This window comes from Odontesthes bonariensis, chromosome 9 (genome assembly GCF_027942865.1).
Source record: "Odontesthes bonariensis isolate fOdoBon6 chromosome 9, fOdoBon6.hap1, whole genome shotgun sequence".
NCBI lineage: Eukaryota > Metazoa > Chordata > Actinopteri > Atheriniformes > Atherinopsidae > Odontesthes > Odontesthes bonariensis.
This window is the reverse complement of record NC_134514.1, coordinates 14610126-14623082: the sequence shown is the minus strand read 5'-3', so window position 1 is coordinate 14623082 and position 12957 is coordinate 14610126. Positions and strand designations below refer to the sequence as shown.

Sequence of the window (12957 nt, the reverse complement as noted above, 5' to 3'; positions counted from 1 at the left end):
TTCTACAATTTCTAAACTGCTGAACCTGTTTTAATTTGGAAAACAGAGTAATCTTTGAGAGGGTTTAATTCTCTCAGGTCAGAACGTAAAAGACTACTTACAGACTACTATATTTGAATTCGATATGGGTCATTTGCTGACTTTGTTGTCTATGCTAGCACCTGTTTTGCAGCTTCTGCATTGTATTTATTGCTGATAGATTAAAAAAATGCTCCACAAAAGCCTTGATTTTCTCTGTCAAATTCTGAGAATGACAAAATTCCCATTCTGATCTTACAGCACTCCACTCAGGGACCCCAAGAAGGTCGGCTGCTCTGAACCTTTGTTGGGCACATAAAGTCAAACAATAGACAGAACCTGATCCCAAACCTCAAGGTGCAGGGAAAGCACTGTTTTGTCTATCAAGTAACACATAGCACTTGGGTGCCCGGGTGGGGGTCTGTGAATGAGCCTACCCCTGCTTGCTGCATTTCACCCAGATGACCTCACAGTGGAATAAAGACCAGCTTTCTCCAGAAAAGTAGTTTCAGAACTTTGCCATGTGATAAGTTAGCTTGACTGTTTCTGGGTGGAAGCCTCAGACCACCACATAGTCTCTACTGCACCACACCCTTACAAAAGCTCCTGTTGGTGCTGGGTCCTTAAGCAGATGGTGCCATATTGTTTGTTCAGGCTGTGCACAGCCAGAGCTGTTGGGCAAAGGCCAGATCACCAGATAAGCTTTTATCCCAGGCTTGGTTCCGGTGTGAGGACCCAGTCTCTCTAATCCAGGGAAGATGTCTAGGTGACTTGTTGAATTTATCATGCTGGTTTTAGAATTTCACTTTGTCTGAACCTTTATCCAGGGCCAATTTGTTTTTGGCGACCCCTCCAGCCACTAACTGCCCAACAACATAGTTCTGGGATACTTTGGGCACTCAAACCCCTCCATCATGAAAAGGCTGAGATTCACAAAAGGGAGCAAGATACTCTAAATAGTTCATTTTGGATTAACTAATGCCTCTCCTATGCACCCAGATGAGTTGAGTGTTATTCTGTTTACAGTGATCAATAATACATGTTATGATTTAAAATGATTTTATACCTCATGTAGAAGATTTAGTTGTTTTAGGCAAAAACTAAGACGTTGAAGTGTCCTACTTTATTTCAGGGAATGGAGGTAACAGAGGCCACCCTGCTTTAAAGAATATGTACATAAGGTAAATAATTGAATAAAGCTCTTTTCAATGTTGTGTCTAACTTCTTGTTTTTGATTGTGTCTCTATATCTGCAGTGTAACGTCCAGCCTCCAGTATAGGAAACATTACAACACTCCATTCAGACTAATTTGTGTGTTAAAAAAACACAAAACTGGGTCTTCAGTTATTTAAAATTGTCAGAGGTGATCCTGGTTCATCCAGCTCCAAAATATTACCTTCCAAATGCATTTCAATGTCCTTTTATACAAGCGTCATTATTGGCCAAATAAAGAATGCAAGGGGAAATCCCTTTGGTTATCAATATGACAGTTGTTGTGGCTGCTGGATGTCTATTGATCAATAAATACACAGTTCTTTTACTGCCAAGGAAATAGTTATTTAAGAGTTTTGACAAAACCAACTTGTGCTGTAAGTCTTGGGCTGAGACAGCAAACCTTTATCCTTGGCATGCTGCTACCATCTAGTGGACATTTCATTTCACTCCATTAATGTGGGAAATGAATGCCAAATACTTCAATGTTATTTGTGAATTTAGTGAGTTTAAGTGACTATGCTTCTCTTTCTTTATCACACACACACACGCACACACACATTCATATATATATATATATATATATATATATATATATATATATATATATATATATATATACATATATATACATATATGTGTAGGTGTTTGTATATTAGAAATTTCTTAAAAAAGCTCTTTATCTTATAACAAGCCAAGTGTGAGTAAATGTTTTGCAGGAAGATTAAAAAGTCAGCTTTATTTATAACTGAACTTACACATTGTACTCCACCTAATGAGGATTGGATCTATAAACTCATATTCGGGCAAATTTACATCTCAATTATAACATAATTCAATTCTAAGATTTTAATATTTCCTGATGTGGTTTTGGTGAGACAGTTTTTGAAGTAATTATATTTCCTCATAAAATCATTCTGAAATCAATTAGATTTCAGACCCTGCCCACTCTCCTTCATCTCTGATAGGTGGTGTGAGATATGAGACAAGACTACAAGTCAATAAAAGCAAGATGACAAAGCAATATTACCTATGACTGCGGTCAGGGAAAGGTTCATTTAGAAGAAAGTCATGTGGCCCTTTTTACACACAGGCTTACTCTTGCTCATGTTGTCCCATTGTGTGCTTTCTTCCGCTGCACCCTCCTCTCTGCTCTCCTCCTCCTGTGTGTTACAGGGACAGTTTCACCTGAATGGGATGCACAAAGCCGGAGATGTGGTTTTAGGAGGGCTGTTTCAGGTCCACTTCTTTTCTGTCTTCCCTGACCTGTCTTTTACCTCAGAGCCCCAACAGCTTGCCTGCCATAGGTGAGTGAGTCAGGGATACAGTGAAAGAAAGAATCTGGAAGAAATCACTGCCATCAGCACAATGAGTCTATCTTTTATATTACTTTAAGAGCAATATTTTGAGAATGTGCATACTTCTGAAACATTCTCAGCAATCTCCTTTGATTATTTTGTTATTCAAATTGTATGATTGTTTGTTTTCAGTTGGCTTAAATTTGAGCTGTACAATGTCTGCATGTGGTATCATATTGTATTCTCCATGTTAAACTGTATATCATTTTGTGTTAGTTTTGATGTTCTAGGCCTTAGGCAGGCTCAGACCATGGCCTTTGCTATTGATGAGATCAACAGAAACTCCAAACTGCTTCCCAGTGTGACTCTGGGGTACAGTCTGTATGATAACTGTCTCACACTTGGAGTTGGATTCCGTGCAGCGTTGGCATTAGTCAGTAGTCAAGAGGAGCAAATTACATTAAATGAGACTTGTATAGGACGCCCTCCAGTTCTGGGGATTGTGGGTGATTCTTCCTCCACACGCTCTGTCGCAATCTCCACTGTCTTAGGTTTGTACAGAGTACCTATGGTAAGTTTTCAGCTTTGTCTTTTGATAATTCTTTTGGATAATTTTGATTTGATTTAAGATTGAACAGCTGTAATCAACCGTGATGACGAGTAAAGGATTTGAATCTTTTTAGGGCTGTAGAGTCTATGTCTTTCACAGGTGAGTTATTTTGCCACATGTTCCTGCCTGAGTGACAGGCAGAAGTATCCGTCCTTCTTTAGAACGATCCCAAGTGATGCTTTCCAGGTAAAAACCTTGCAATGATAAATGTGATGATAAATTATGCAAAAACTACATTTGTTTCTTTCTTGCCAGTTTCACAATTTTTTTTTAATAATTGCATTGTGTGGTGATAAAAATAAGAAAAAACAACGCTGAATGATAATGATTAAACACGATTTATTGATTTATTGTAAAACCAGTTTAATAGAATTTTTCCAAAAGATGCCTTTGGGATCTCCACTTATCCCTCTCTCTGTATTTACTTAGGTGCGTGCTATGATTCAGATTCTAAAACGCTTCGGCTGGACTTGGGCAGGTCTGCTGGTCAGTGACGATGATTACGGACTCCACGCTGCCCGATCCTTCCAGTCTGACCTGAGTCTGTTTGGTGGAGGTTGCCTTGCATACTTAGAGGTTTTGCCTTGGGATAAAGACTTCACTGAACTGAAGAGGATTGTGGATGTGATGAAGAAATCCACAGCTCGTGTGGTCGTTGTGTTTGCACATGAGAGTCAGATCCTTAATCTCATGGAAGAGGTTGTTCTTCAAATGCAGCTAAATTCTAACTTAATCAGATTTTTTATTTTGGTTTTAGAGTCACAGCACTCCAGCACTAAAGATGCACATCACCTTTCAGTAGAAAATATGTATTTCTCTTGTGAATAAGCATGAAATCCATTCAATCACGGTAACTTTAAAAATTATGTTATTTAAACTCATGAATACTGTCATTTAGTGGCATGAAATTTTAAGAACATATGTTTGGTTACATGCGCAGGTGATGAGACAGAATATGACAGGCCTGCAGTGGATGGCCAGTGAAGCCTGGACAGCAGCCGCTGTGCTCCAGACCCCTCACCTCATGCCATACCTGGGTGGCACATTGGGTATTGCTATTCGTCGAGGGGAAATACCAGGGCTCAGGGATTTCCTGTTACAAACACGTCCTGACCCACATCACAACAACAGCAAAGGAAATAACATGGTGGGACTGAACAGTGTGATCTAATTTGATATCTCTACCAGTATTAAATTGTCATTGATTATAATGCATTGTTTTAAATGCATTACAGGTAAACCAGTTTTGGGAATTCACATTTCAGTGTAAATTTGCACCACCTCCACCAGGCTGGGTGGAGGCTGGAGGTGCACTATGTACTGGAGGGGAAGACCTAGAAAGTGTGAAAACTGAGTTTTTGGATGTTTCTAACCTCAGGCCTGAGTACAATGTGTACAAGGCTGTGTATGCACTGGCTTATGCGCTTGATAATATGCTGCAGTGTGAGCCAGGCAGAGGGCCTTTCAGTGATCACAGCTGTGCCAATTTGCAAACTCTGGAGCTATGGCAGGTGTGAAGCACTCTCCCTGCTTCTAAAAGAGCTCAAAACAATTATCCCTGCAACAATAACAGTATAATTACATATGTGAATTAACATTAATGTGTGATTTAATGTTTAATCATTGAATACCAACCACTGAGTGCATTCTTCTTCATCTGGCTTTATTGATTTTCCTTAAGTTCTTATTATGCTTTTTTTAGCTTGTGCATTACCTGGAAAAGGTCAATTTCACCACAGTTTTTGGCGATGAAGTTTCATTTGATGAGAATGGTGATGCATTGCCAATATATGATGTTATGAATTGGCTGTGGCTTCCTGATGGAAGGACAAAAGTTCAGAATGTGGGAGAGGTGAAAATGTCAGCGTTTAAAGGTGAAGAACTCACACTTGATGAAGACCAAATCTTCTGGAACTTTGAATCAAAAAAGGTTATCTTCCATCTTTTTCACATTTATAACTCTAAATAGCATCATTAAGTGGTTTGTAATAACAGAAACGTTTGTGCCCACATAGCCACCACGCTCAGTGTGCAGTGAGAGCTGTCCTCCAGGTACTCGCATGGTGAGAAAGAAGGGGGAGCCTGAGTGCTGTTTTGACTGTATCCCTTGTTCCGAGGGAAAGATCAGTAACAAGACCGGTAGGTGTCCATTTTTGGGGGAATTTTTTATCACACAGTATTGTTTTTTACTGCACAGTGTATATCATATTGTCTCCACCTTTTTCAGATTCTTTGGAGTGCGTTAGTTGTCCAGAGGACTTCTGGTCGAGTCCCCAGCGTGACCACTGTGTCCCCAAAACTACAGAGTTCCTCTCCTATCAGGAGCCTCTGGGCATCTGCTTGACCGCTGCCTCACTGCTGGGCACATGTATCTGTGCTGTTGTCCTGGGCATCTTCACTTATCACCGCAGAACACCTATAGTACGAGCCAACAATTCAGAACTCAGCTTCCAGCTACTGCTGTCACTTAAACTTTGCTTCCTGTGTTCACTGCTGTTCATTGGACGACCCAGACTGTGGACATGCCAGCTGAGACATGCAGCATTTGGGATCAGCTTTGTGCTTTGTATCTCATGCATCCTGGTTAAAACCATGGTGGTTTTGGCTGTGTTCAAAGCCTCCAAGCCAGGAGGGGGAGCCAGCCTCAAGTGGTTTGGGGTTTCACAGCAGAGAGGAACGGTTTTCGTTCTAACCTCAGTTCAGGCAGCAATCTGCACTGCTTGGCTCGTCTCTTCCTCACCAGCTCCACATAAAAATACCCAATACCACAATGGCAAGATAGTTTATGAATGCATAATTGGGTCCACAACTGGTTTTGCAGTGTTACTTGGATACATTGGCCTACTAGCCATCCTCAGTTTTTTCTTGGCATTCCTGGCAAGGAATCTTCCAGACAACTTCAATGAAGCCAAACTCATCACTTTCAGCATGCTGATCTTCTGTGCTGTGTGGGTGGCCTTCGTTCCTGCTTATATCAGCTCACCGGGAAAATATGCAGATGCAGTGGAGGTATTTGCCATCTTGGCCTCCAGTTTTGGTCTCTTGTTTGCGCTGTTTGGACCCAAATGTTACATAATTCTGCTGAGACCTGAGAGGAACACCAAAAAAGCTATAATGGGTCGAGGCATGTAGTCAAATTCCCAAATTTCATTACAGCGCATTGTATTTTTATTTCTGGATATTTATACTGCAGCAAATAAAACCAGTGTGCGTTTATGCATTTGGCAGACGCGTTTATCCGAAGCAACTTACACTCATATCCCAGGTAGACAGGTAGTGTAAGGGGATCTTGCCTAAGGACCCTACTGGCAATAGTACCTTGTCAAGATACAAACCCCACATTAAAGGTGGCAATCTTACCACTATACTATCCAGTCCCAGTAAGAGTAAAGGAGTGTGTGTGGGGGGGGGGTTCCAAAAAACACTTAGAAAACACTTAATAAACAGTTAAATCTTAATGGCTGTGTGAGCGAAAACCTTCAGTAAACAGTGAGTTATTTTGCACTTTTCAGGATGCTGTTAAAAGGTATGACACTATCATGGCACAACCTTTTTGACTATTCATGATGAAAATTAACCTGAAATAATGTAACTCAGCTGTAAATTGAATTATGGTTGAATAAATTATAACTTGGGTTCATCCAGCACTGTCTCATACATACCTGTTTGTCCTTTCAGGTACTGATTCAGTCTCACAGACAAACTTTTCAATTTGGCATAGCAAATATTTCTTTAAAAACATACATTAAAAATAAACACTGGATCCTATATATCCCTTAATTCAGTGTGCATCTCACCACCAGGCCACCAAAACTGCTCTATGATGTTGCAGAAATGCGTCAGCTTGTAGGGCCTCCTTCTCCTGCACAGTCTGTGCAAAGTACTGTTTGGTTTTTCCTGTTATTTATCTTTACAGGTCTACGGTCATTTAGAAAATTTATTTCTTAGAAGGTCTGCAAATTATGCCGTCTGCCCTCTTTTAAATCCTTGCTTGAGTTTTACATGAAAACATCTACAATAACTATTTGTTGTTTTCTTCAAACATGGGTTTTAAAACAGCACTTTTGAAAAATAAACAGCAGATGGCAGCAGCAGGTTAATAATGTTGCGTCTTGAAAAGGGGCGTCGCTGTTAAATCATTTACAGATCATGTTGAGAACAGGAGACAAAATATGAGCAGCTGCATAATGAAAATGTAAAAGTTGTTGTCAATAATATTGTTAGATGCTCTAATGAAGAAGCTAATGTCACTAATCCATTCATCACAAGTGGACACGTGGACACAGTCATGGGTAGATGGCCTTGTTCTTGTTCATGAGAGTTCCTTCAGTAAAATAGATTTTTTTTTCCATCACTTGTAAGGAAGTGATTCAGGGACCCTGAATTTATGCTACAAAAAAATGTCATAAAAATTAAGACATTATGGTGTTTCGCTGCATGATCCAGAGCATTTTTAATTATTCAGCTGTAAATATGATTGGAATATATTTGTGACTGACAGAAAAAAATACATAAGGCTCATTATAATTTATTGCCTGTGCAATAGCTTAATTTACATGGCCTTATTTTAACATAAAAGGTCAGTTCTTGGTTATCTATATGCATTCTCCTGTAAACTCTTTAATCTTCAAATGTAGTGTATGTAATAACCGTATTGCATAAAGAGCAGCTGAATCTCCACAATAAAAAAGTACAGAAGACTGGAAATCCTTTTTGAATTCTGTTTATTGATGTAATTTCTTTTAGAGCCTCTTTTTCAAAGCATGGTTAGTTACATTATAACATGTGAATTGAAAAAGAACATATTTGTATCGTCTTTATTGTTCATGGGCTTGATTGATTTATTTTTACAAAGAACAATATATATATATATTAAAAAAGCCACTAAGTGTAGAGAGAAGATAGTAGCATAAATTGCTCTCTGCATTTCTGTATTATATCATAAAACAATTTGTAATATCTATTTTAAATAAAAAAGAAAACACTATTTAATTAATGAAACCTACTGTGACAAAAAAAACGTATCTAGACTCATTAGAAAGTTGCAATTTAGATGATTTAAAATGTCATATTGGTTATTGTCTTTGCTACCTGGCCATCAGATGTTTCTTAGTGTTTTTCTCTGGCCTCAGAAGAATGATGAAAACCTTCGGAGCAAAGATGCAGCACAGTAAACCGTAGCTCGATGCGAGGATGGCAAAAATCTCCACAGCTACTGCATATTTTCCAGGAGAACTAACATATGCAGGAACAAAAGCCACCCAGACAGCGCAGAAGATCAGCATGCTGAAGGTGATCAGTTTGGCCTCATTGAAGTTGTCAGGGAGTTTCCTGGCAAGAAATGCCAACAAAAGACTGGTACAGCCGAGCAGACCAATGTAACCCAGTACGAGAGAGAAACCCACCACAGAGGCCATGGCACACTTCAGGGTAACCCTTAACCCCGGGATATCCAGGTCAGGTTTAGGCGTCGGAGGGCTCAGTGATAGCCAAATAATACATATGATAACCTTAATGGATAGAAGCATTGCACCTGTCATTTTAATCATAAATCGTAAATGTAAGTGAAGACTGTGGTGAGTATATCTATGATTAAACAATACCAGACCTGTAAACAGGTGAAGAAGCAGACACTTCCCCTCTGCTGTCCTGGACCGAACCACCTCATCAAAGCCTCAGCTCCAGGCCGAGCGGAGCGGAACGCTGCCAAAACCACAATGGTTTTGACTTGAAGGCAGGACACACAAAGTACAAAGCTGATGCCAAAAGCTGCCTGCTGGAATCTACAAGACCAGACTGATGGACGACCGATGAACACCAGTGCGCACAGGAAACAGAGTTTCAGCGACAGGAGAAGCAGGAAGCTCAGCTCCGAATTGTTGGCACGTACCTACAATTACATTATATGCGCATTAAAAGGATAAGCCCATTATCAGGAAAGGGTAGATTCATTCAGATTATTCTAAGCAAATAAGCTTAATTCTATTTACGCTGACACACTACTGTATGTTGCAGTTTATTACAATGATCAGTTTTCTCACCACAGGTGTTTGACGGTAGCGAAGGAAAACCACAAACACAGCTGTTGTCACTGTGGCACCGGAAACAGCAACTGCTGTGAGGGTAATGCCCAAAGTTTCATTAAAGGAAAGGAAGTCCAGTTCGCGAGGAATGCAAGCGGTTCGTTCAGAATTGGACCAAAACTCAGGAGGACATCGCTCACAGTAAGCCGAACCTTGAAGACGCACACAAGAGTGCAGAAGGCAAAGGCAGTAAAGATGGTCAGGTTTACTCTATACCCAAAGCTTTTGCAGCTATAGCACAGTTGACAAAAAAGTTATCCTCACCAGTTCTATTGCTAATCTCCCCATCAGCACATGGGATGCAGTCAAAACAGCAGATAGGTTCCCCTTTTCTGTTAGCCATCCGCGTACCAGGGGGGCAGCTTTCAGTGCAAACTGAAACAGGCACCTAAACAACATTTAAACCACAGTTTGAAGCACATGTAGCATTAGTTACAGAGAATGTCAATTCAAAAGAAAGTTTGATGAGAATAAAAAAAATTCCTAGAATTGCACCTGATCGGATCCTGTGCTCCACTCAATAGCAGACTCATTGAGGTGGATGTCAAACCCGTCCACACGACCAATCAAAACAAGTTTAAGCTGTCGCTCTGGGGTGCTCTGCCAGTTTACGAGGTCATACTTTGCTGTAATGTCGGCCCCTTGGAAATAGAACTGTTCACCCTGTGGTGTAGTGAAGTTCACTTTGCTCAGGTGCTGCATCAGCTGAAAGCATCAAAAGATTTAAATGATAAATGAACCATTTAGTACTAAAATGAAAATCAATTGTCAAATTTTCACCCGATGCACACAGCTGCATAATTTGCTCGTAATCAGCCTGAAACTAGCAAACAAATGTCATGCAAGTCTGACAAAAGAGTGAAATGGAAGTGATTGCATTTACCTCGAAGGGTTTGATTTGTTTTGGAAAGGAGCAGATGGAGATGTTGTTTCCAGGAGGGCTGTCTCTGTCAGGGCAGGAGAGAAGGCTGTGAAGGGCATGGGCTGCAGCATAAACTGCAAGGTAGACATTATATGTCACCCGTAGCTGGGAGGTGTCAGTAAAGAGATTATGAACTCCCTCCAGAGTCTCTGTGCCTTTGCAAGTTGGAAGAGAAGCTTTATGAAGGGACCTGTCTTGTGATGATTTGTTATTGGAAGAAAGAGGAGTTTCCACAGGACTGCAACCAAACTCCTTTTCCCAAAATTCCCTTAAGAACTCATCACCAGGGCGAAGAGACGGATTCAGATTTCTGACATAATTTTCAAATCCAGGCACAGCTGAACTTCGAATGGCCACACCAAGAACACCACTTGCCACTTTGTGTGAGACAGCATTTTGGAGAAGATCAACACTGGTGCTCCAAGCCTCGCTGGCCAGAAACTGTCTGTCAGTCACCTAGTGACAGTGATCAGAGTAAGCCACTTCAATGTCACAATCAAAATCAAGTAAAAATATTTTTTCCTCTGTGGTAAATGTCTCCAACTTTTAATCCAATTCATTCAATTTTCTTGAACATTTTCATTTCAGTTTCTTACATTTATCTTGGCTAGTTGCAGGAATAGTTCCATCACATCTGTGTACCAGGTGAAGATTAAAATCACCTTTGCAGTCGAGGCCTGAATTGTGATTGCTGCTCGTCTGGCATCTCTCTCAATATTTTCCCTCTGGAGAGTTTCTATAAATGCCAGACACACCCCTCTCCCCTGAATCCCTTCCTGAAATACCTGACATGTATAATTGAAAAGAACCAAGCGGATTAGATATCTGCCAAGTATTCAAAAATGGCGTTGATGTAGATTTCTCGTACAGATCCTATAACATTTCCCTGCAAAAAATACAGAAGATAAAGGGGACCACCTTCACTGCCATATGGCCATAATCATTATTTGCAATCACTGCTCCAATCCAGGTCCACTTGTTGTTTATGGCAAGCTGGGCAATAGCCCTTGCTTGATAGATATCACTAGCCATTGTCCTGAAGAAGTTAGGATATTGTCGCTTGTCACTTAGACAGGGGCAGCTAGCTGTGTAGCTCACCTAAAAAGCAGAAAGCACATCATAAACAATATCTGTTCTTAAATCTCTACACTTGATTAAACACAGGATTTTTCATAAAACTGTATGTTCACCTAAGGATTGTGATCTTTATTCTACATTTATATTTGACACCTTCAACAATGTGTGTATCAAAAACAAATGTGCGGTTTGAGTTAAGAAGAGAGAAAAAGGATGAGAACACATCATTGTCCATCAAAGTAAATAAATTGAAAATGCAATAACTTCAAAATATTATTTCCTTCTTCCAGTGGAGCTCACCAAAGGAACAGAAAGTGTCCCAAGGATTCTGGAGAGTATCTGGGCTGTTATAGATGAGGAACCACCAATGATCAATGGAACAGGCTGATCACCTGATGGCATTACAAGAAATAAATCACTTTTTATATAAAAATCATGTTAGATTCTGTACTAAAGACAACACTGCAGTGTTTATTTCTATAACGACAAATAATGATGTGAATTACATCCATAACAATCTATATTAAATACCTCTCTTCTGTCTTATTTCCTCTTCATATCCAGCTGCTGTTTTACAGGTAGAGGTGTCTCCACCAACCAATGACAGTGCTGCCTGCAGAGCCCAAGCAGGGAGGGCGCAGCTATCATGAATATGATAGCCCAGCTTCAAACCTGGTAGCAAGGTTGAACTATGATTGATTTCCTCCAGAGCAAACACCATAGCATAGATGTATTGTAATGGCAGATTTTGCAAACTGAGAACACAGAGGAAATGTAATTATACACATATCCATCAAATTTACCAAGCTATTGAAAAATGAATCTGCAGAAGAATAATAATATCTCATTTTTAAGAAAAATATATAAAGGAAACATAACAGGGAACTGCGTTTGGAAACATAAAGCTCATTTGTTAAACAAGCACACATGCAGTTTACAGAGCTGACAGTAAACAAAGACTTCAGATTCTTACCCGGTGCAAGGTCTGTTATCTGGTAGCTGGGTGAAGTGGTGGCCTTTATCTGGAGGAGAGTAATGAAGGCTAAAGAGCCCACCAAAGATTACATCCCCATCCTCAAACAAACCCTTGTCACTGGGTGTACCCCACTGAGAACAATTCACCGCCTGAGCCATCTGTAAACCCACTCTGAGTCCCATCTGTCTGCCCAAAAGCCCCACAAAGAGCAGGGGTGGAGCACAACATGTCCACAGAGTGATGAACCAGGATACCCGATACATAGATGAAGCTGTTCTGGACACTTGAAACATGTAAAGCATACAGTATTAGATAACTCCTACTACAATATACAGACACAACATGTGCAAAAAATTCAATATCAGCCAACAGTGACAGAAATTATAAAACTTAAATTACATTGAATCATTTTTACACAACGGAAAAAAGTTGATATTCCATACATCCATTTCAAGTGAAGCAAAAAAATGTCATGAAAAATAACGCACATCAGAACAAATACAGCTTCCACCAACCACTAGCAAAGTAATAACTATGACATACCTCCCTCCTGCTCTGCACAGAGCCGATGTTCTTCTGAGTATTTATAATTGCTGTAAAGCCCATGGTAGAAGCATAGTAAACAAGATGACGTTGCATCATATCATTTCCCTGAAAGTGGAGGACAGAACAATAATGAATGGCTGGTGTGTGACACAGAAAAAAGAGTAGGTACCTGAAGAGTTGTAACTAAAGATATCACAACAGATTTGTATCTGTAA

At 40.0% G+C, this 12957-nt stretch overlaps 2 protein-coding genes across 2 annotated transcripts; one reads left to right on the top strand and one right to left on the bottom strand.

The window, feature by feature from the left end:
• Positions 1 to 2412: 2412 nt before the first annotated feature.
• On the top strand, positions 2413 to 6270 carry LOC142389048 (extracellular calcium-sensing receptor-like). The gene is made up of 9 exons (XM_075474599.1): positions 2413 to 2537; positions 2805 to 3099; positions 3238 to 3324; positions 3568 to 3837; positions 4079 to 4285; positions 4374 to 4649; positions 4841 to 5068; positions 5154 to 5277; positions 5366 to 6270. The coding sequence occupies exons 1-9, from the start codon at positions 2428 to 2430 to the stop codon at positions 6268 to 6270; spliced, it is 2502 nt and encodes an 833-aa protein (XP_075330714.1). The 5' UTR covers positions 2413 to 2427.
• Positions 6271 to 7974: 1704 nt separating this feature from the next.
• Positions 7975 to 12459, bottom strand: olfcr1 (olfactory receptor C family, r1). Its single transcript, XM_075474598.1, has 11 exons — positions 12194 to 12459; positions 11752 to 11975; positions 11521 to 11612; positions 11062 to 11241; positions 10740 to 10928; positions 10105 to 10599; positions 9717 to 9926; positions 9486 to 9609; positions 9180 to 9373; positions 8747 to 9028; positions 7975 to 8648 (listed from the first exon to the last, which is right to left on the bottom strand). Exons 1-11 carry the CDS (start codon positions 12457 to 12459, stop codon positions 8226 to 8228), a joined length of 2679 nt encoding a protein of 892 aa, XP_075330713.1. The 3' UTR covers positions 7975 to 8225.
• Positions 12460 to 12957: the final 498 nt, after the last annotated feature.

Coding starts and splice junctions, on each gene's coding strand:
- LOC142389048 (XM_075474599.1), top strand. CDS start 2,428: ATGCACAAAGCCGGAGATGTGGTTTTAGGAGGGCTGTTTCAGGTCCAC. Junction 3,100..3,237: donor GTTTGTACAGAGTACCTATG/GTAAGTTTTCAG, acceptor TGTCTTTCACAG/GTGAGTTATTTTGCCACATG. Junction 3,325..3,567: donor TCCCAAGTGATGCTTTCCAG/GTAAAAACCTTG, acceptor GTATTTACTTAG/GTGCGTGCTATGATTCAGAT.
- olfcr1 (XM_075474598.1), bottom strand. CDS start 12,459: ATGTATCGGGTATCCTGGTTCATCACTCTGTGGACATGTTGTGCTCCA. Junction 9,610..9,716: donor GGAGCACAGGATCCGATCAG/GTGCAATTCTAG, acceptor AATGTTGTTTAG/GTGCCTGTTTCAGTTTGCAC. Junction 8,649..8,746: donor GCTTCTTCACCTGTTTACAG/GTCTGGTATTGT, acceptor CTATCCATTAAG/GTTATCATATGTATTATTTG.